This window comes from Neoarius graeffei, chromosome 22 (assembly GCF_027579695.1).
Source record: "Neoarius graeffei isolate fNeoGra1 chromosome 22, fNeoGra1.pri, whole genome shotgun sequence".
NCBI lineage: Eukaryota > Metazoa > Chordata > Actinopteri > Siluriformes > Ariidae > Neoarius > Neoarius graeffei.
In genome coordinates this window covers 22,842,435-22,866,832 of record NC_083590.1, presented here as the reverse complement: position 1 = coordinate 22,866,832, position 24,398 = coordinate 22,842,435, and the positions used below count along the sequence as shown (strand labels likewise).

At 40.1% G+C, this 24,398-nt stretch overlaps 1 protein-coding gene across 1 annotated transcript; it reads right to left on the bottom strand.

Moving 5' to 3' along the window:
* Window positions 1–3,904: 3,904 nt before the first annotated feature.
* Window positions 3,905–24,390, bottom strand: pdia8 (protein disulfide isomerase family A, member 8). Its single transcript, XM_060904633.1, has 13 exons — window positions 23,882–24,390; window positions 20,112–20,190; window positions 19,703–19,820; window positions 18,650–18,757; window positions 15,353–15,482; window positions 12,971–13,084; window positions 9,884–10,009; window positions 9,621–9,803; window positions 7,531–7,639; window positions 5,954–6,082; window positions 5,741–5,820; window positions 5,598–5,655; window positions 3,905–5,100 (listed from the first exon to the last, which is right to left on the bottom strand). Exons 1-13 carry the CDS (start codon window positions 24,388–24,390, stop codon window positions 5,011–5,013), a joined length of 1,833 nt encoding a protein of 610 aa, XP_060760616.1. The 3' UTR covers window positions 3,905–5,010.
* Between the last annotated feature and the right edge of the window lie 8 nt (window positions 24,391–24,398).

The following is a 24,398-nucleotide window of genomic DNA, read 5'->3' as shown; positions in this document are numbered from 1 at the left end:
AGTTATCGAGAAAAATGATTATGGTAATTGTTTTGTATACAATTATTGTCAGTTGAGTAACAGCCTTCAATTTCTTTCAGCTGCCGAACACACCAGAGGAATGGATTCTAACGAGTGACGCCTTCAAGACGGCCTGGAATTTCCCGCACTGTATAGGTGCTATAGACGGCAAGCACATTGCGATTAAAAAACCAGTCGGATCCGGATCATTCTACTTCAACTACAAAAAAGTTCTTCAGCATTGTACTCATGGCTGTTGTCAATGCCGATTATGAATTCATTATGGCAGATGTAGGCGTCAGTGGGCGCATTTCCGATGGAGGAGTGATCGCAGTGACTGAATTCGGCCGACGCCTTGACGACGGCGCTCTCAAGCTCCCAGCACCAGAGCCCATAGTTCAAAACGGAAACAACATGCCGTACGTTTTCGTCGCCGATGATGCATTTGGAATGACAGAAAACCTACTGAAGCCATACAGCGGCGATAATTTAGATCATGACCAGCGAGTGTTCAATTATCGCCTGAGCAGGGCGCGACGTGTATCAGAAAATGCTTTTGGCATATTGTCCGCATGGTTTGGTGTATTTCGACGCGCCATACAACTTGCCCCTGAAAAGGCCACGACGATAACACTAGCATGCTGCTATCTGCACAATTTCCTCCGCAAGAAATCAAAACGCTACTTGAGGGCCGGAAGTGTAGATTGGGAAGATGCTAATCACGAGTTGCATCCAGCGGACTGGCGCGAAGCAAATGAGCTCGAAGGTTTGGAGACTTGTAGGAATAGAAACATTCGTGCTGACGTACGTGGTGTACGAGATTCCTACCGCCAATACTTCTGTACACAAGGCCGTGTTCATTGGCAAGATGCCAGAATTTCATAATAATAATTATGGGGATGGCGGCACGGTGGTGTAGTGGTTAGCGCTGTCGCCTCACAGCAAGAAGGTCCTGGGTTCGAGCCCCGGGGCCGGCGAGGGCCTTTCTGTGTGGAGTTTGCATGTTCTCCCCGTGTCCGCGTGGGTTTCCTCCGGGTGCTCCGGTTTCCCCCACAGTCCAAAGACATGCAGGTTAGGTTAACTGGTGACTCTAAATTGACTGTAGGTGTGAGTGTGAATGGTTGTCTGTGTCTATGTGTCAGCCCTGTGATGACCTGGCGACTTGTCCAGGGTGTACCCCGCCTTTCGCCCGTAGTCAGCTGGGATAGGCTCCAGCTTGCCTGCGACCCTGTAGAACAGGATAAAGCGGCTACAGATAATGAGATGAGATGAGATAATTTTGGGGATTTTGTAGCCTGCACTAAACCTTCTGACACCGAGACATTCAAGACATTGTAGTTGTGCTGGATATGAAACTGTATGGACAATATCACTCTCTTGGAGTCGCACCATGTGTACAGCGGACACGTATACGGATATTCAAACTCCGTGTTTATGTAATGAATTATAATGCATAAATTAAAAAAAAAAAGAATACTCATCAACTCACCTGAATTGTTTCTGGTTTTTCGCTATTGTTGTCATCATCGGTGTCGGACATTGTGCTTCTCGACTGGGCAGGAGTCTCCTGATCTCTTAAGAACATCATCGAATCCATGAACCACGATTTTGACACGTACAGGTCTTCGGTTCCGGCACCAGATTTGGCACTTTTGTCCATTTTTTGCAATTCATTGCAAAAATTCGTTTGCAGACTGTTAATACATTTTTTTAGATCATCTAATGTGGCGGAAATGAAATACATCCGATATTTCTTCAGTAGAATCTCGTACGCTTTGGCTTTTTTATCACGATTGCTGTAATCATCTGACTTAATTTTCCACAGGGCCGGCAAAGTCTGGTACAACTCCAAAACTTCAATGAGAAACTTTTGTTTTGCCTCTTTGGCCGCTTTGGTCTCTTTCTTTCCAGACATGGTGATGATACTTGTGAAGTTGTCTCTTCGGCGGTCAAGATCGACATGAAATTTTGATGAAACTTTTGACAAGCCCCCCACACACGCATCAATAATTTGACGACTCTTCAAAAAATATCAAAGTGATTTGATATGTCAAAATTTGGGTTCAAAATTCTGACATCAAATTTTTGACATCAAAACACCCTACACACGATCAAACTTTGTATCAAAATTTTGATACAAAATTTTGACGACTTTTTTGAACGTGTATGGGGCCCTTTAAACTCATTTGAAAGACAAACAGACCTTACACTGGTAAAACAACACAGTAAGGCAGAAGTAAATAATCATATCAGGTTAATTTAATCAGGAGCATCACAGAGAAATACACTTTATATAAAAAGAAATGAATGAATGTACAACATGGCCAAACGTGCAGTCTATAGGCGAGACTCGTGGACGGTTACTTGTGAATTGATGAGGTAATAGAGTAAAGCAGGTGGTGAGGGAACAAGAGAAACAAATCAGTGGAACAGCATCAGGCCACAGGGACCTCCAAAAGTTCATCCAGTTTACAAAAGGTTTCAATCGCAAACTCATGTATTTGTGTGGTGGTCTGGGAAAATCCATCACATGTTCCTGCAGCTGAAATTTGCCAAAAGATGAACTTTTTTGTTGTTGTTTAAAATACACTTTAACATTTGATCTTTAAGAACAAATATTTTTTCACCAAAATGATGTAGAAATGTTCTTTACTAACTTATACCTGCGAAAAAGTAACTGATGACAGGAACTCACTTGTTTTGCAGCCGTTCCACAACATTAAATGTAACTATAAATGCATAAAAGTATGATGCGCCATTCATTAATAAATTATAAAGCTAATTGTTGGCATGTAAGAGGAATAAAATTCTGTGCTGTTATTGGAAAAATAATCAACTTTGGTGTGTTAACTGTAGGGTGTTATGGTGGTGTCGTGGTTAGCACTGTAACCTCACAGCAAGAAGGTTCCGGGTTCGAACCCCACGGCTGACGAGGGCCTTTCTGTGCGGAGTTTGCATGTTCTCCCCGTGTCTGCATGGGTTTCCTCTGGGTGCTCCGGTTTCCCCCACAGTCCAAAGACATGCAGGTTAGATAAAATCCCCAGCCACTGGGGTTGCACAAGCCAGCGCATACTTGGTGCCAGTCCCAAGCCTGGATAGATTGAGGAGGGTTGTGTCAGGATGTTTTTCCCTATACAGAGCCCCATAAGGGTCATGGTGGGGATTTTTTATAGCTACGTTTGCGTTCCCTCACAATCATTTTGTATTAACCTTAACCCTAATTGCGAGGTATGACAAAAGTATTGAGAGGTAATGCAAAAGTAGCATTATCTACATTAAAGGGGAACTGAAGGCAAATATTTTATTAAATATCGGAATGCATTTTTGATCGCTATTTTGTCTCTACTATAGCACGTTCTGAGTGTTTGAAATATGCTCTGTAATACATCAGTCCATACGTCAAAGCAATGGCCCTAAACAAGATTCATTGAGACATGTGCGAGACATCATAGGACGGAAGTAAAACATATAGCGGAAATCAAAGTGACCGACATCTGCCAACGTTCCCTGTGTCCGAAATCACTCACTCATTCACTACTCCCTATAAAAGGAATTACTATGTAGAGGACTAGTGCCCACAGGCAGTGGTGTAGTGGTTAGCGCTGTCGCCTCACAGCAAGAAGGTCCTCGGTTCGAGCCCCGGGGCTGGCGAGGGCCTTTCTGTGTGGAGTTTGCATGTTCTCCCCGTGTCCGCGTGGGTTTCCTCCGGGTGCTCCGGTTTCCCCCACAGTCCAAAGACATGCAGGTTAGGTTAACTGGTGACTCTAAATTGACCGTAGGTGTGAATGTGAGTGTGAATGGTTGTCTGTGTCTATGTGTCAGCCCTGTGATGACCTGGCGACTTGTCCAGGGTGTACCCCGCCTTTCGCCCGTAGTCAGCTGGGATAGGCTCCAGCTTGCCTGCGACCCTGTAGAAGGATAAAGCGGCTAGAGATAATGAGATGAGATGAGGACTAGTGCCCTATATAGTGAGTAGGGAGCGATTTCGGACACAGGGAGGGGTTGTCAAAAGACGCACGCACCCTCTTTCGAATGTTGATGTAATCAAGCCGGAAGTTTTGTTTGGTTTGATAGCAATCAGGAAAGTTTGAAAAAAAAAAAAGTAGGCAGTAATCGTCATTTAAACTCATTTTTGTGTTTGGAAAACAGTTTTCAAAATTGCAGCACCGACACCTGGCTGACACTTCACGTTTCGAAGTCTCGCGCAAGTCTCGTGAAGATCGCGCGGATAAGCGACGCCTGCCGTAGACCAAACGAACTAAATTCAACACGGCTAAAAACCGAATAGGCCGATAAGTATAATATTTAATTGCAATTAGTTGCCAATACGAGTCACGATATAAGGTTACTAAAACTGAAAATATAATTGAACTAGACAGGGACACTCTAACGAGTGCAAACCCCGCCTTTTCCCTATTAAAATACATTGGACGAAAATTTCGAAGTTCTGCCATGACCTTGACCTTTGACCTCCAAAATTTAATGGTTTCCTTCCTGGGTGATTGGCAACACATGTACAAAATTTGGTCCAACTCGATCCATTGGTTCTTGAGATATCTTGCAGACACACAGACAGACAGATACACACACACACAGACTGACGCAGGTGAAAATAATAACCCCTCCGACTACTGTCGGCGGGGTTAATAACACGTTAATTAAGAAATAAAGCAAGTTTAAAAATGACTTCAGTTCCCCTTTAAGAGAAAAAAAAATCCCCACTATGACCCTTAGGGGGCTCCATATTCCCAGGACACCACACATTTATGAGTTGAGTTGCTCCCATCACTTTTTGTTATTCTTTAAATATGAAATACAACACTTTGGTGATTCCCATGTGTCTCTTGTCACCATCTACGCCATCATTACAGATTGTATTAGATGTTGCCCGTCTTTCTGAAAAGATATGAACCTCTGGAGGACCCGTGTGACCTTCATAATAACACAAGACAAATGAAGCGGATAAAACAAACCCCATTTCCCAGCATTCCCCTTTGCATTCATGATGCATCACAATTCTTCCTTCGCTCCCTTAAGCACCAAGGGGTTGGTCGCTTCCCGTTTCAAGAAGCTGAGGAAGTCCTTCACGTCACGGCCCCCCTGGTACCCAGACAGAGCATGTTAATCGAACACACACACATTCGTACACTTACAGTAAGTGTGTATGAAAGAGATACACATTTTTAGCTTGTGTGATGCGTGTTTTGTCCTTTCTCTTCACACAACCTTTATTTATACAGTTAAACGAACAGCCATAATGGTGTAATGCGATAATCTCAGTCATAATAGTGCTAATACTTGCAGCAAGGCACCTGTTGCATGGCAAAATGCTTTGTCGAATACTACAATCAGATTAAAGAGGCTAATCAAATCCCATGGAGAATCAGTGGGAAGATGAGCCACACAAAGAAAACGCAACTAACTGAAATTATGGGAAAGTGCATTTTCTGATATTGAGTCAATTTAAAATGGAAATCTTAAGAATCAAGTCATTTATTCAAAACTGAACACCTTTCAAACCTTGAAAACATTTAAAATTAGAACATCTGTATCGATTTTGCAGATGTAACGGTATGATTATAGTGAGTGTGTGTTACCTCATATCGTCTTGGTTCATCCTTCCTCAAAGCAGGAACAAAATATATTGTGGGAAATCTGCAAGAACACAAAAGGTTAAAAGGACAACTTTTAAACAGTTAAAATGACTTAACTGTAAATAGTGATAGTTTGAAATACGCACCCTTCTACATCATAGCCTTGTGGGACGTCGTTCACAGTGGCGTCCATTTTTGCAATCACAATGTTGGGGTCGTTGAAAAGCTGAGGAGAATTTATTTATTTTTAAACATGATACAGTATATTTAAATTCTTATCAAAATCAGCTAACAGAAGCTAAAAGCAGGCAGCAACGTTGACTGTATCAGCTGCACTGTTTCGTGTCATGATGGCTCACCTCCTGTCCAAGTTCGGCATATTTCGGTTCGAGTTTCTTGCAGTGGCCGCACCATGGAGCATAAAACTCAATCAGTACATCTTTCTCTGGATTATTCACAATCTCCTCAAACGTGTCTGCAACAACCACCTGAACACAAACAAGCTCATGAAAGCATGAGAGTGATGTGTGTAAAAAGGAAAAAAATTCAAAGCTTGTTATTTTTTGTCACACTTGTAATTATTTAAAAAAACAAAACCCGTACATAAATACCCATACACTTTAGCCTGGGCCCGCCTATCCTAAGTGTGATGCAACACGAGGGCCTGTTGCGAGCTTAGTCTGGCAAGGCAAGCTATCTCCAGCTCTTCCAAGCTCCCGAAAAATCGGGAACCAATCAACTTTGAGCATCTCCAACGGCCCTGGGTAGAGGCGTGTTCAAGGCAGTGACGTAGTAAAACTGCGACCGGAAGCCATAGATTGTTTACAGAATCTATGCCGGAAGCACTTCATTCACTAGAAACATTACGAACATGGAGCAGCGGCAAGCCTTTGACACAGCGGTAGATGCTGTATTGAAAGCATTCAACGGGAAGTTCTCATTGAAAACGGAGCAAAGAGCAGCCCTGGAGGTATTTATTGAAAGGAAGGATGTTTTCGCCTTGCTCCTGACCGGCTTCGGTAAGAGTTTAATCTACCAGTTAGCCCCGCTGGTAGCCAAATCAATGGGGCTCAGCAAGAATCCTATCGTCGCATCACATACGTCAGAGGAAAGAGTGATGTGATTGGTTTAAGCTTCGTCACAGCCTTTTCTGGCTTCGACCAGTAACAAACTGAGGCATTTCAGGGAGGCGGGTCAACCACGCACTTTGGGAAACGGTTGGGCTTAATATCTATGCCAGACCAAATGCTCGCAGAGCTTTGAAGTTGCGTTAGCCAGACTACATACACTTATGCCGGTCAGTAAATCTGGATTCTATAAATATGCAAATGTAAGACTCAGCCAATTCCCCTGTTAAACTGGCACTTCATGGCCTGGCATTTGCATACTGGAACCTGATTGGCTCTTACATTTTATGACATAATAATACAAAAACCATGTGTATGGGACATTTCCAAGAAGATATTCAGCTCTTGGTTATTTAAATGAGCAATGCAAAACTTTTGACGTGACGATTTTTACATTTTGAGCGGTCTGCTCACTCAGATTTGTTTAACAGTTTAATTAAAAAAAAAATTTATTTTATTTTTGAAGTTTAGAATTATTTTCACAATCCTCTTACTACTTATTTGTTGTGTCTTATATATCCAGGGGACCTAATTATATTATAGAGCAAAACTATTATAACCTTTATATTAAAATATCCAACATCTTTAATTGAGCTCAACGGTGAACAACAGGAGTGGAAATAAGATGTAGAGCAAAAACATTTGGATTAAAAAAAATAAAAGTTGGGTTGTTTTTTTTCTCTTAAATTACACAGCTGAACCAAATTCATCTCGTCATTATGAAAAATATGAACAATTATTCCACGTTTCGTAAAAATCAGTCATTAAACCTATACAGAAACTCAGGTTAATAATCTACGCGTACACACCTTGACTGGTCCGTTGTTGTTACTGGGTACAGGCTCTGATTTTATGTAACGCTTCAGTCTGCCAGCGAAATAATCCTCCAAAAACCTTTCTAAAGACTTTCCATCCCGCCTGGAAAGAAATCACATCATAGTTTTACATTTTACAAAAGAAAAACATGCCAGTGATCTATACTGTAGATATGGCTCAATATAAAAACATCAAATGTGAAGCATATTTCAAAAGATGTCAACAAAAAAAATGCAAATTGGTGTTAATGTAATGTGAATATGCTGAATAATATGTAAATAAAGAATCCACACCAGCCAATCATGACAGCGAAACATGACCGTTATCGCTCGTGTCGGAGATCGTTAAAATCTGTTGAATTCGCGAGTAACAGCACTGTAACCGCTCAGGGGAATAATGAAACTACAGCCAACAAAAATTAACACCAGAGTCACTAAACACATCACAATTATTTAAATATAAACATTTTGCTTGTGGACTTTTCCTTCATCACAGACACTCACCGGCCACTTTATTAGGAACACCCATTCACCTGCTGTTTTATTTTCTGCAGTTCTCTAATTAGCCGATCCCTTAACAGCATGAGAATGCATAAAGTCATGCAGATACAAATCAAGAGCTTCAGCTAATTAACGTTCACTTCAAAACATCAGAATGGGAAAAACTGTAATCTCAAATAGAGCCCTGCACTCCCGCGGGACCCGACGCAAAGCAGTGCAGCGCGGGACAAATTTTGAAAGCTCATTGCGGGCGCGGGCGGGAGAGGTGATAAGCTGCAGTCCCGCTAACTAAAAACGTGTTTAAAATAAAATTTATAAATTATTAATTTATGTCTATCATATATAATTTGTGCTGGATATTTTATTTGGCATTAATAAAAACATTTTAAGATGCCTAAATTTGCGGATGTGGTCTAATCTCGCGTACGTTTCCGATTCCTTTCCGCTCTTCCGTGTTCGAGATCTCCGATCATGGCAGAAGAGCAGAGCTCCTCTAGTGAAGCTCACAGTGCTTCAGAAGTAAGTGCTGCTTTAAAAAGAGGTACATTACTTGAAACGCACCCCTGAACGTGAGCTGTAGATATTTATGCTCAAATCCACTCAAAGTAGGGGGCAGGGCACCATCACGCTGTGTCTTTAAATTATATTAATTTCTTATAGGCCTACTTGTATTTCCTAGAATGTAAATGTAAGGAGTGACACATAAGCTATGTGCAATGTACAATATTCTTAATATCCACTGTAGATTTTGGTAGGTGTGTTGGGTATCTCTGTAAAGCCTCAGCTGCGCATGCCGCCTGGCAACGCGCACCCTCGCTATGTGCGCTAGGTGAAGGATCGGTCAGTGGAGAGCTCAGCTAAGCTCAGCATGTTTAATTCCCCAAGCCAATGACAAGAACTTTCGTGAGAAATAACGCGAACGTCTGCATCATGCGGGATTTGCGGGCGGGAGCGGGACAAAATATGGCAGGCACGGGCAGGAGCGGGACTGAAAATCATAATTCTTTGCGGGAGTGGGTGGGAGCGGGACTGCGCAATGCGGGAGCGGGCGGGAGCGGGACTGAAAATTCTGTCCTGCGCAGACCTCTAATCTCAAAGTGTGACTTTCACTCCGGCATGGGTGTTGGTTTGAATATTTCAGAAACTGCTGATCTCCTGGGGTTTTCACATACAACAGTCTCTAGAGTTTACACAGAGAGAATGGTGCGAAAAACAAAAAACACTTGAGTGAGTGAGGGACAGTTCTGTAGGCGGAAACAAACGCTTTGTTGATAAGAGAGGCCAGATTGGTTTGAGCTTTTTTGCCAGGAAGGATATAGCAATTCATAGCAACTCTTTACACCCGTGGTGAGCAGAAAAGCATCTCAGCATCCAACAGCAGAACAAATCGGGTTCCACTCCTGCAGCCAAGAACAAGTTCCTATTAAAGTGGCCAGTGAGTGTATGTATATAGCACACTGAAATTTCAACTTGCTAGGGCTATATGAGGTCCAATTGATCAATCAGACTTTTATTAGTACTCAGAAAATCACTGATATCTTCTGAATGTCAATTTTGCATGTCTCATATGTAACAGGACGTACGTGAACTCTTCATGCATGGTGTATTTGTGTCCCAATCGGGTCCTGATGGTCACAAACGGCACGTCACTTCCTTCTGTTGTACCCAGACCGTACTCTTCTTCAAGCGCGTCCATAAAGTCTTGCCGGTTAGCCACGGAGTAGTGCAGGCCGTGATCCTTGTACTGAGATGCCACCTTTAATACTCTGAGAGAAACAGCACAGCTCAGGCTTGGAGAAATCATCTCTGTCTTTACAGATCTCTCTGGTGACGGACACCCACTCACCTGTTTCTCCAGTAGTTGGAGCCTTTGGGGTTGTGTAGATAATCCAGGTCATAATACGCTGTCAGCAGGTCTCTCTTCCCCAGCTGATCTTTATTTTCTTTGGTAAGATGTGGGCAGATTCCATAACTACAGAATGTACACAAGGATCAGGACGTTCAGTACTGCTAAAGAATTTCAGTATGTAGGCTTGACTATGTACGCAGATACAGTTAGGTCCATATATATTTGGACACTGACACAAATTTTGTTTTTTTACCCGTTTACTGAAACATATTCAAGTTGTAGTTATATAATGGACATGGACATAAAGTCCAGACTTTCAGCTTTCATTTGAGGGTATCCACATTAAAATTGGATGAAGGGTTTAGGAGTTTCAGCTCCTTAACATGTACCACCCTGTTTTTAAAGGGACCAAAAGTAATTGGACAATTGACTCAGAAACCATTTCATGGGCAGGTGTGGGCAATTCCTTCGTTATGTCATTCTCAATTAAGCAGATAAAAGGCCTGGAGTTGATTTGAGGTGTGGTGCTTGCGTTTGGAAGATTCTGCTGTGAAGAAAACATGCGGTCAAAGGAGCTCTCCATGCAGGTGAAACAAGCCATCCTTAAGCTGCGAAAACAGAAAAAAAAAAACATCCGAGAAATTGCTACAATATTAGGAGTGGCAAAATCTACAGTTTGGTACATCCTGAGAAAGAAAGAAAGCACTGGTGAACTCATCAATGCAAAAAGACCTGGACACTCTCAGAAGACAACAGCAGTGGATGATCGCAGAATAATTTCCATGGTGAAGAGAAACCCCTTCACAACAGCCAACCAAGTGAACAACACTCTCCAGGAGGTAGGCGTATCAATATCCAAATCTACCATAAAGACAAGACTGCATGAAAGTAAATACAGAGAGTTCACTGCATGGTGCAAGCCACTCATAAGCCTGAAGAATAAAAAGGCTAGATTGGACTTTGCTAAAAAACATCTAAAAAAGCCAGCACAGTTCTGGAAGAACATTCTTTGGACAGATGAAACCAAGATCAACCTCTACCAGAATGATGGAAAGAAAAAAGTATGGCGAAGGCGTGGTACAGCTCATGATCTAAAGCATACCACATCATCTGTAAAACACGGCGGAGGCAGTGTGATGGCTTGGGCACGCATGGCTGCCAGTGGCACTGGGTTACTAGTGTTTATTGATGATGTGACACAGGACAGAAGCAGCCGGATGAATTCTGAGGTATTCAGAGACATACTGTGTGCTCAAATCCAGCCAAACTGATTGGTCGGCGTTTCATAATACAGATGGACAATGACCCAAAACATAAAGCCAAAGCAACCCAGGAGTTTATTAAAGCAAAGAAGTGGAATATTCTTGAATGGCCAAGTCAGTCACCTGATCTCAACCCAATTGAGCATGCATTTCACTTGTTAAAGACTAAACTTCAGACAGAAAGGCCCACAAACAAACAGCAACTGAAAACTGCTGCAGTAAAGGCCTGGCACCAGTGTTGTGCATGAACGTGTTCAAAAGAACGCGTTCACTGAACACGCTCGTTTTTCCATGAACTTTGAACTGAACGCAACAACTTTGTAATGAAAGAACTTGAACGTGAATTCGTTCAAATTATGCGACATGAACGACAAACATGAAGATGAACGAAACATGAAACCTGATGAATCGAGTGGCACGTCTACTTGCAAGATATTTTACGTTCTACTACTTCACTGTCAGTCTGGTGTTGTCACTCACTGCCCTGAGGTGCCACGTGTGTGCAATGCATCATGGATAACGTAGTGTGAAGCCGGAGATAGTGGATGGCTCTATGATTTGGCGCCATACTACGTTACCCATGATGCAGCAGAGCAGAGTAGGCGTAACCCAGTGTTCCCTAGCTACAGGCAGCAGACAGTGCGCACACCACAGCCGGCGCACACTCACAGCAACATGGCCAGTGAAAGTTCAAGTAGCGGCACGGAGAACACAGATGAGTACAATGCCAAATAATTTTAGAAATTTGATTGTTGTGTGCAAAGTGTGCATACACAGATGTGTACTGAAGAATGAGGCTATCTGAAGTTTTCCTGTTTTGTATTTTGAGAAATAAAAAGCCCTTGAGCCTTGAGCATGCATCCCTCTGTCTGATCAATATGGTTGATATGGATCTTAAAATAGCACTCCTTCAGTGTATATACATATTGGTAGTCATCTTTTTAGAAACACACACATTTATGAGGAAGTCTAGTTGTTTATTAGAAGTTACTGTTAGTTGAAACAAAGCATTTGTTTGAAGTCACGTGTAACGTTTTGGTAGCAGTGGTTGAGTCAGTGAAGAAATCAAAATATTTTGTCCTTTTTCCATATATAGTATGTACAATAACTTCCATTTTGTGTGATAGAATATAATATCTATAATATGTGAGTAGTTTTGAGCTAGAATGTAGCATATGATTTTAGTCTTTTTCATATCCCGCCTAAAAGTAAAATGAACTGAACTTTGAACTAGTTCAGAATTAAAACTGAACTATGAACATGACCAGTTCACTTTTAACATGTTTGAACTGAACTTGAACTAGTTCAAAAAAAGTGTGAACTTGCACAACACTGCCTGGCAGAGCATTAAAAAGGAGTAAACACAGCGTCTGGTGATGTCCATGAGTTCAAGACTTCAGGCAGTCATTGCCAACAAAGGGTTTTCAACCAAGTATTAGAAATGAACATTTTATTTACAATTATTTAATTTGTCCAATTACTTTTGAGCCCCTGAAATGAAGGGATTGTTTAAAAAATGCTTTAGTTCCTCACATTTTTATGCAATCATTTTGTTCAACCCACTAAATTAAAGCTGAAAGTCTGAACTTCAACTGCATCTGAATTGTTTTGTTCAAAATTCACTGTGCTAATGTACAGAACCAAAATTAGAAAAATGTTGTCTCTGTCCAAATATTTATGGACCTAACTGTATTCACTCACCAGCTACAGCTTAATAACATGACTGTGTGTGTCTGAAATCCGAACCTTGTGCTTTAACATTATGTTCTGATGTATTTTTGGCTTCAATTTCCAGTCGTATTAAGAAAGAGCAAATGCTTACATGTTGTCCCTGATGAAGCGCCGTAAACCAGTGATGGAAAACGGGCCTCTGTGCAGTACCACGCTGTCCTCAAACTTACTGGCCAACCTGGGAGGCCTGAATAACAGGATACCCCTGCAGAGATAAAGACATTTTCGAGAGCATGTTTAATACGTTTCCTTACTGATTTTGCACTTTGCCAAATTTCAGTCCCCTGATCTGAACCCCAGTGAAAACCTGTGGGCTGAGCTGAAGAGGAGAGCACAAGAGAGGGTCGAGGACCCTGGATGATCTGGAGAGATCGTGTAAAGAGGAATGGTCGCAGATTCCCAGCTCTGTATCTCCAACCTTATAAAAATGTTATAGGAGAGACTCCGTGCGGTTTTACTGGCAAAGGGAGGCTGTAGAAAGTATTAAATTGAGGAGTGCCAATTATAGTGGCACATGCATTTTTGTTGAAATGTTTTTCTTGATAAGGGATTTGTTTCTCATTTAATTGAAAATGTATTTCAATTAAAGGTTGGGTTTTTCTTATTTTTTCAGTGCGAGATAAAGCGACTTCACCAAAAAGGTGGATTTTTTTCAAACCCTTTTTATTGATTTTTTTAACAAGGGATACCAATAATTGTGGAGGGCACTGTACATACAGTGGTGCTTGAAAGTTTGTGAACCCTTTAGAATTTTCTATATTTCTGCATAAATATGACCTAAACATCGTCAGATTTTCACACAAGTCCTAAAAGTAGATCAAGAGAACCCAGTTAAACAAACGAGACAAAAATATTATACTTGGTCATTTATTTATTGAGAAAAATTATCCAATATTACGTATCTGTGAGTGGCGAAAGTATGTGAACCTTTGCTTTCAGTATCTGGTGTGACCCCCTTGTGCAGCAATAACTGCAACTAAACATTTCCCATAACTGTTGGTCAGTCCTGCACACCGGCTTGGAGGAATTTTAGCCCATTCCTCCGTACAGAACAGCTTCAACTCTGGGATGTTGGTGGGTTTCCTCACATGAACTGCTCGCTTCAGGTCCTTCCACAACATTTCAATTGGATTAAGGTCAAGACTTTGACTTGGCCATTCCAAAACATTAACTTTATTCTTCTTTAACCATTCTTTGGTAGAACGACTTGTGTGCTTAGGGTCGTTGTCTTGCTGCATGACCCACCTTCTCTTGAGATTCAGTTCATGGACAGATGTCTTGACATTTTCCTTTAGAATTCGCTGGTATAATTCAGAATTCATTGTTCCATCAATGATGACAAGCCGTCCTGGCCCAGAAGCAGCAAAACAGGCCCAAACCATGATACTACCACCACCATGTTTCACAGATGGAATAAGGTTCTTATGCTGGAATGCAAGGTTTTCCTTTCTCCAAACATAACGCTTCTCATTTAAACCAAAAAGTTCTATTTTGGGCTCATCTGTCCACAAAACATTTTTTTCCAATAGCCTTCTGGCTTGTCCACGTGATCTTTAGCAAACTGCAGACAAGCAGCAACATTCTTTTTGGAGAGCAGTGGCTTTCTCCTTGCAATCCTGCCATGCACACCACTGTTATTCAGTGTTATCCTGATGGTGGACTCATGAACATTAACATTAGCCAATGTAAGAGAGGCCTTCAGTTGCTTAGAAATTACCCTGGGGTCCTTTGTGACCTCGCCAACTATTACGCGCCTTGCTCTTGGAGTGATATTTGTCAGTCGACCACTCCTGGGGAGGGTAACAATGGTCTTGAATTTCCTCCATTTGTACACAATCTGTCTGACTGTGGATTGGTGGAGTCCAAACTCTTTAGAGGTGGTTTTGCAACCTTTTCCAGCCTGATGAGCATCAACAATGCTTTTTCTGAGGTCCTCAGAAATCTCCTTTGTTCGTGCCATGATACACTTCCACACACGTGTTGTGAAGATCAGACTTTGATAGATCCCTGTTCTTTAAATAAAACAGGGTGCCCACTCACACCTGATTGTCATCCCATTGATTGAAAACACCTGACTCTAATCTCACCTTCAAATTAACTGCTCATCCTAGAGGTTCACATACTTTTGCCACTCACAGATATGTAATATTGGATCATTTTCCTCAATAAATAAATGACCAAGTATAATATTTTTGTCTCATTTGTTTAACTGGGTTCTCTTTATCTACTTTTAGGACTTGTGTGAAAATCTGATCATGTTTTAGGTCATATTTATGCAGAAATATAGAAAATTCTAAAGGGTTCACGAACTTTCAAGCACCACTGTATAATTACAGTTATAATGTATACTGCAACTCTACTCAGCTTAAATCTTTGATTAGACTCTTTCTTAGCTCCCTCGATCTCTTAATCACCCTTTATTTGGGCTCTGTGTGAACACGTGCTCTCAGTCACGTCTCTGTCCGTCTCTTACTCTGTCGTGAGGTCGTGTTTGAGGCCGAGCTGCAGGTCGATGGTATGAGCGAAGCGGAAGCTGTCCCTCATTAGACTGGCTCCTTTGAGAAACTCCGCCAGCTGAGGACTGTCGCTGCTCTCAAACACTCCTGAACATTGTAAACAAAGACAGACTCAATATCTTACATTTATCCATTTATAGTTACATCTAATGATGTGAAAATGTTATCTACTTTTGTTATCCTTATGTGATAACAGCTATAAACTGTAATTCCATCACCAGTCATGGTGGAATAGTTAAATTTACTGCTTTATTTCTGACTGGAGACTCCTTCCAAAAAAAAAATCCTAAAATAAATATTTTCTCACAGAAAACATCACTATATAGCCCTGTGATGACCTGGCGACTTGTCCAGGGTGTACCCCGCCTTTCGCCCGTAGTCAGCTGGGATAGGCTCCAGCTTGCCTGCGACCCTGTAGAACAGGATAAAGCGGCTAGAGATAATGAGATGAGATGAACATCACTATATCAACATTTATTCTATCCACATTCACTGGATATGAGCAATCGCGCGCTCAGATTGGCTACTCTACTACTATGCTATCAGCTCATACTGCGAGTAGAGAAAAACAAAATGGCGGCGCGTGTTGCTGAACCAACTGAGGGCAAAATAAAAACCCTACTTGAAAACAAAACCCCAAAAATTATCATCAAGTATTTAAAAGAAACAGAAATAGTGAAAATATAGTGCCCCCCCAATATCTCCTGTTCCACACTCCAGTCCAGTCGGTGGCAGTAATGCACCTTTAAGTTGGTTTGCCAACCACCAAAAAAAAAAAAAAAAAGACCCTAAAGAAGAAGAAACACCCCCCCACTACCAAAAATAAATAAATAAATAAATTTAAAAAGAGGGAATATATATATATATATATATATATATATATATATATATATATATATATATATATTTGGAATAAAATATTTGAAGATAAGAACATATATCTTTTTATTTGTCAAGAATTATTATTATAGCGTTTTTCAGAAATTACTCCTGTCATTTCGCTGGATTGTTTACATTCTGTGCAAAAATGATTGTCAAACAAGTTTTTATTTATCAAATTTGAAACAATTAAAATGCTCCGTTTCTCAAAATCCAGTGAATGCGGATAGAATAAAACAGTTATTCCACTCAACCTGGTCATACACGGCTTATAGCCGACTCAGTGCTATGCGCCTCGTCAGCTATCAGCTCATGTACGACTTGATTTCGTGGAATAACTGTTAAATTATTAGGGCTTGCACTTACAGTGGTGCTTGAAAGTTTGTGAACCCTTTAGAATTTTCTATATTTCTGCATACATATCACCTAAAACATCATCAGATTTTCACACAAGTCCTAAAAGTAGATAAAGAGAACCCAGTTAAACAAATGAGACAAAAATATTATACTTGGTCATTTATTTGAGGAAAATGATCCAATATTACATATCTGTGAGTGGCAAAAGTATGTGAACCTTTGCTTTCAGTATCTGGTGTGACCCCCTTGTGCAGCAATAACTGCAACTAAACATTTCCGGTCACTGTTGATCAGTCCTTAGAGGAATTTTAGCCCATTCCTCCGTACAGAACAGCTTCAACTTTGGGATGTTGGTGGGTTTCCTCACATGAACTGCTCGCTTCAGGTCCTTCCACAACATTTTGATTGGATCAAGGTCAGGACTTTGACTTGGCCATTCCAAAACATTAACTTTATTCTTCTTTAACCATTCCTTGGTAGAACGACTTATGTGCTTAGGGTCATTGTCTTGCTGCATGACCCACCTTCTCTTGAGATTCAGTTCATGGACAGATGTCCTGACATTTTCCTTTAGAATTTGCTGGTATAATTCAGAATTCATTGTTCCATCAATGATGACAAGCCCAGATGCAGCAAAACAGACCCAAACCATGATACTACCACCACCACCATGTTTCACAGATGGGATAAGGTTCTTTTGCTGGAATGCAGTGTTTTCCTTTCTCCAAACATAATGCTTCTCATTTAAACCAAAAAGTTCTATTTTGGTCTCATCCGTCCACAAAACATTTTTCCAATAGCCTTCTGGCTCGTCCACGTGATCTTTAGCAAACTGCAGATGAGCAGCAATGTTCTTTTTGGAGAGCAGTGGCTTTCTCCTTGCAACCCTGCCATGCACACCATTGTTGTTCAGTGTTCTCCTGATGGTGGGCTCATGAACAATAACATTAGCCAATGTGAGAGAGGCCTTCAGTTGCTTAGAAGTTACCCTGGGTTCCTTTGTGACCTCACCAACTATTACACACCTCGCTCTTGGAGTGATCCTTGTTGATCAACCACTCCTGGAGAGGGTAACAATTGTCTTGAATTTCCTCCCTTTGTGCACAATCTGTCTGACTGTGGATTGGTAGAGTCCAAACTCTTTAGAGATGGTTTTGTAACCTTTTCCAGCCTGATGAGCATCAACAATGCTTTTTCTGAGGTCCTCAGGAATCTCCTTTGTTCGTGCCATGATACACTTCCACAAACATGTGTTGTGAAGATCAGACTTTGATAGATCCCTGTTCTTTAAATAAAACAGGGTGCCCACTCACACCTGATTGTCATCCCATTGATTGAAAACACCTGACTCTAATTTCACCTTCAAATTAACTGCTAATCCTAGAGGTTCACATACTTTTGCCACTCACAGATATGTAATATCGGATCATTTTCCTCAATAAATAAATGACCAAGTATAATATTTTTGTCTCATTTGTTTAACTGGGTTCTCTTTATCTACTTTTAGGACTTGTGTGAAAATCTGAAGATGTTTTAGGTCATATTTATGCAGAAATATAGAAAATTCTAAAGGGTTCACAAACTTTCAAGCACTACTGTATATAGTATGCATACAATGTTAATCTGAAGTGTATACTGTCTATGTAATTTTGTTTTACAATTTTAGTAATGTCACAGCGCCACTCTTGTCATTTTTACATCTGCTGCCATCCAACATCAAAGGACCACAATGGAAATAAGCTTTCGAGCTTTATTGTGTTATCCTGACTCTCTGTTTTTAGTTTGTGGTGTGGTTTATTTGAAACTAAATCATGTATTTATTTTTTATACAAGAACTGAGAATGCCAAATAAAAATCAATCAATCAAATATACACATTTTAAAATCTGTTTAATTGAAACAGCTGTCAAACAATTCACCGTCAAAGTTTCTCCTATAGAAACAACAACATATTTGAATGAGTGTCTGACCAATCAGAATCAAGAATTCAACAGAAGACACCTGCTCCTAAGCACTCACCGATTACACTCGGATCAAAGTGGTTGATGAAGTCCTCCAGGTCTTTTTCAGCGTTCAGCAGTATGGAGTCGGGACCCGCCTGCTTTTTCATGTAGTCCACGATTCCATCTGTAATGGAGCACAGATAAAGTTCGGATGCTGTATGCACAAAAAATCTTAGCCATCAAACTGGACAACAGTAAAACATTCATAGGTGTTCAAATGGAAAAGGTCTAGTATACCCTCACTGCCCACTTTATTAGGAACACCCATCCACCTGCTGTTTTATTTTCTGCAGTTCTCTAATCAGCCGATCTCTTGACAGCAGCACGATGCATCAAATCATACAGATACAAATCAAGAGCTTCAGTTCATGTTCACAACGTTCAAACATCAGAATGGGAAAAATTGTGATCTCAAAGTGGTGACTTTCTTTCACTGTGGTATGGGTGTTGGTTTGAGCCAGATGGACTGGTTTGAGTATTTCAGAAACTGCTGACCTCCTGGGGTTTTCTCACACAAGTCTCGAGAGTTTGGCGCGAAAAACAAAAAACATCGAGTGAGTGAGGGACAGTTCTGTGGGTGGAAACAAACACCTTGTCAAGAGGAAAATGGCCAGATTGGTTCGATCTTTTTTTTTTGCCAGGAAGGATGTAGTAACTCATAGCGACTCTTTACAACTGTGGTGAGCAGAAAAGCATCTCAGCATGCAACATCAGAACAACACATTGGGTTCCAGTCCTGCAGCCAAGAACAGGGATCTTAGAATCAAGAACAAGTTCCTATTAAAATGGCCGGTGAGTGTAATTCTCAAGCTATAATGTATGAATTCGTCCATGTATCCATTGGCAATTTAGATTGACTTTTTTTTTTACGATTAAACAAATGTTTAAAATTAAATTTGCCATTCAATCCTGTCAGCAATTCTTGACATTACTGACATACACATCTGGTTTCACATTAAATCGACAGAAAAAACATTTTAAAAAAGCCCATCCTTCATTCCCAAAGTGCAGGATTAATGTTTGCACTCACTCATCATCCTCACACACAAACCTCCACCTACAGACACACCTGTTGAACGAGGCCCATCATATGTCGATGTTTCCGCTCCGTTCTTAAATATTTTAAGAGTAGGGTATCCGGTGACCCCGAATCGCCCACAAACCTCGGTGTTTGACGTACAGTCCACCTGTAAGAGAGAAAACATGCCATAACAAGATATGCCGCTTCATAGCCAAACCCCAATTATAAATCAAGCTATCGATGCCCAGAAATACACTTTTTTTTTCCTGATTATCTCATTTAAACAACTGGTTTAGAAGACAAGTAAAATAAGTTCTCATCTTGAAAGGAAAAAATAATAATGCCCAGCCTTTATGGACTTCAGTAATCAGGAGTCTGATATGAGAATAGCCAACTTGTGAATATATCAACAATTCAAATATCAAACCTTCATACTGAAAGGTGTTCAGATCTTTACCTTGGCTAAAGTTGCAATGCCTTTAAGTCTTCTAGCAGCAGCTTCAAACTCAGGAGCGAGTTTCTTGCAGTGGCCACACCTACAGCAACGGAGACGAGGATCATCATAAACAGCAAAATCCCCCAGTGAGGAAAAATGTCTCAGAGTGTTAAATTAACACCTAAAGAGGTGTAACAATACAAGCCCAACAACTCACAAATACATTTAAATGTTAGAGCTCAATATACACACACTCATCATGGACATGAGTAATAGACCAATATAGTATTGGGCTTTCAATGACTTCTTTGAACTTTTTCTGTGGTAGAATGATTGTACAACATCTTTAATAGGAAAACAAAAATTAGGTGCACAAGTTTGATTTATTTTGGGTTTTCTGAAATCAACACAGGCGGTTTCCCCCAAAGACATGCAGGTTAGGCTAATTGGTGGCTCTAAATCGACTGTAGGTGCGAGTGTGAATGGTTGTTTGTCTGTCTCAGCCCTGCGATGATCTGGCGACTTGTCCAGGGTGTACCCCGCCTCTCGCCCATAGTCAGCTGGGATAGGCTCCAGTTTGTCCGCGACTCTGCACAGGATAAGCGGTTATGGATAATGGATGGATTTCCAGCACGGCAGTAAAGAAACTAGTACGTTTTGTGAGAGGCAACTTTTACTTTTTAGACCAAAAAAAAAAACCATCATGAAGGCTGCTGGGTTTTGCTGCAAAATGGTGGACACTTTACATCAGTGCATTAAGAATGTGTGTAATTGTTAACATGGTGATGATTTTCATGTGGCGTTCCATGTGTGTTGACGAAACATTTATGGAAGGACCCTCCAGTATCAGCACTTTGTAACACTCAAAGGGGGAAAACTAACTTTTTTTCTAAAGTCTTCAGATGGAGCATTGTCCGGTTTCTCTCGAACGTAAGCTTTACATTTTTTTTTTCATCTTATTAACTTAGAGAGAGAGAGAGAGAGAGAGAGAGAGAGAGAGAGAGAGAGAGAAACATTGAGGGAACATTGTTCAGGGAATCAAGTGATAAAGTAAAGAACTAATTTGATCAGCTGATATTCCACAACATAAAAGATAACTAGAAATGGATAAAAAGTACAAGCCATTTAGTGTTGACAGTTTGTAGTAGTGTAACAGTAATTGAACACTTCCGAACATATTAACAGTGAGTCTGCCTTCACACCTCCCCATAGTTGATTATTTTACTATAACAGCATCCTGAAAATAAAGTGGTTTATTCCTCATACATTGAAATGCAATGTTAAGGACATGCACTACTTTATACTGCAATACAGGTCAAAAAATTTCAACCTAGGCGATTTTTTTTTTTTTTTTACACCTGGGTTAAAATTTCTAACCAAGCTCATAATTCTCTCTCTCTCTCTCTCTTTCATCCATCCACTTCCTCGCTGTCTGCACCCATCTAGTATTTCCTCTTGTCTGTCTACCTAACTAACATTTTTTAAAAATACCTTCTTTCATACTTAACCAAGATTTGGACTCCGAACCTTCTGATTATTAACCCAACACCTTAACCACTAGACCAGCGACAACTGCAACAGAAGGAGCGATATATATTTTTTTAAATTTATTAAGGAGTCCAGTCTTATTACATCATCAAGTCATTTAAAATACAAAGTCTTCCCAAATCCGAACCCTAAATATCCTAAGTCTCCCTCATACAAGTAGCAAATCATTAACTGGGACAAAAATTCTAACCTAGGTTGAAAACATATACACACAGTATTATGCAAAAGTCTTATCCCCCCCTTTTTTTCATACAAACTGTTATAGATTTCTATTTTATGACTTCTGGTCAGTACAAAAACATTTTAGAGCACAAAATTAAATGTTACAGAAAAAAGTTTGTATCTGAGCAGTATATTACATAAGAGAGCACTTTTCAGATGAAAAAAGAAAACATAATGAAGGCTACAGGGGTTTTGGTGCAAAATGAAGACGTGAGTGTGACAGTCAAAGTGTCCAGAAGAACTGTGGCTGGTTCTGTGAGATGCTCAATAAAACCTACAGCTCATTTCCGCATAAAACTGCACTCACTGGACCGGAGACTATATATGGGACATTCCACCGAATGGGTGCCATTTGCTTGTTGTACCACTCCCAAATTAAACTTAATTTGTTGTATATCTTTTCAACACTGATTATAATAACACACATATTTAACTATTCAAAATGTGTATTGGTCAACCTCAGGCTATGTTACAAGGTTTGGAAGTCAAAGATGGCTGCATTTTTTTCAGTCCTGTTACCAAAACTCTGAAAGTAACAAGACTGAGTTTTTAGCCTAGGATTAGCTAATACATGGAATTAAGCCACATGGCGTCATCGTTAATAGCATGACCACACTTAGCACATTCTAGTGATTTACCAAAAATCTGTATTTTTAAAATAAACAAATATTATCTAAGGAATAATTTAAGTAACAGGACAGTATGTTGACATTGATCTTATCAGTCAAAGTTTAAAAAATCATCAAATATACAGAAAAGTAAATGAGAGAACTAACTTTTGGTCTTCCCATGGTCTTCAGAAGACACAACCGATGTAACTTCCTGTTGAGCATGTGATTTATGGAATGTTCCAAATTTGTCAGATGGGGTAATATGTTTGGGTAACAGGACTGAGTGAAAACCCAGGGACACGACTAAAATGTGTATTTTAACTAAGATATTGTGGATTTCTTATGAAAAAAATATATATTTAAACCATGGATAGGATATGGAGTCACACAACAGTGCAAAAGAAATACTGTTTCTGAAGGATTTTAATCATAATATTTCATAGTTAAGTATAGAGTGCGGGGACAGGTAACACATGCTATTTTTCAGTGTTTTAGGTATTTTATTAATCCTTACAATTATACATCTTAAATTTGAAATCAGATCAAATGTGCAGGACATTCTGCATAAGACATTTTAGCTACTATGCAGTACAGCTATGGAACCAACTCCCAGAGGACATTAAAAATGCTCCTGCTGTTGGCAGCTTTAAACCTAGATTAAAGACCAAGCTGTTCTCAGATGCTTTCTGCTAACTGATAAATATCATCTTTAGATGTTTTAAACTTTACTTAACTTTTAGTCTATTTTATTCTGCTGGTTTTTTTACTGAACTTTTACTTCATTTTATTATTGTATTTCTACTATTGTTTAATTCTTATTTTTTTTCTCTCTTCTTCCCCCTTTATTTTATGTAATTTTATTTTCTATTGTTTACTGTTTTGCTTTTACCTCTGTAAAGCACATTGAACTGCCACTGTGTATGAAATGCGCTATATAAATAAAATTGTCTTGCGTAATAAGGAAATGTATTTTAAAGTACATTTTTATGTGCATTTATACATATAATTTTCTAGGGACGGAAATGGCACCGATTCGTTGGAATGGCTCTTATATTTTAAAGCAAAACAAAAGGTATTTGGTATCTTAACACCAACTATTGACTTTGTTTCATTTATTACTGTTTACTGCTCTTTGTAGTGTTTTTGCTCATGCAGAAACATTTAAATGTCATTATTTCTGAAGGCATCTTTGCTCTACAGCATGTGCCTAAGACTTTCGCACAGTACTGCATGTTAGGAGCTTCTACACATTTCCCACCTCCTCTTGACTCTCAGTGTTAAGTACCATGGACAGCTCTTTTCCTCACCAAACAACAGGGACTGTGCAGATTTGGGAAGCTGGGGGAATTCTGGACCAACTACAAAGCACAACAAACAGAAAAGTCAACTTTTTTTTTTCCTTTTCTTTACCAGGGAGCATAAAATTTAACCAGCATGGTCTCCTGCTCGGCGGCTGTGTAGTCAAAATCCAAGTCCTTCAGCTCCATCACATCACTGCGCCCAGCCAGGACAGAGCTCCAAACCACAGCCAAGAACACACACAGGAAGAAGAGACGAGACACAAAACCAGCCATGAGAGTTAAATAACACAAGAGGATAAAATCAGAGCAGAAAACAAACTGGAAATGAAACACGCCTGAGATGTATTTATGCTCCTCTCTCTGTCTCTTTGAGGCAGGGTGTCCATGAGAGAGGCGGGACCAAAACAAACAAAACCCCTCCCCAAGCGCGCACGATGATTGGTCAATCCGAGCTACAATGGATGAGATGTAAGACGCTGATTGGTTCAAATTTCCATCAATCAAAAAAAAGCATCCAATTGTATCCCAGCTCATTGAGAATAATATAAATTTAGAAAAGGAATTATTACAGCATTGTCGTTTCATTTTATTGCTACATTTCTTTGAACCAAAGTACATGAAAATAA

What these genes read in the sequence shown, in the direction of transcription:
- pdia8 (XM_060904633.1), bottom strand. Translation starts at nt 24,390, where the DNA reads ATGTACTTTGGTTCAAAGAAATGTAGCAATAAAATGAAACGACAATGC. An exon ending in GCATTGCAACTTTAGCCAAG is followed by an intron (nt 19,821 to 20,111) that starts GTAAAGATCTGA and finishes TCTCTCTTACAG; the next exon opens with GTGGACTGTACGTCAAACAC. An exon ending in CAAGGCTATGATGTAGAAGG is followed by an intron (nt 5,656 to 5,740) that starts GTGCGTATTTCA and finishes GTGTTCTTGCAG; the next exon opens with ATTTCCCACAATATATTTTG.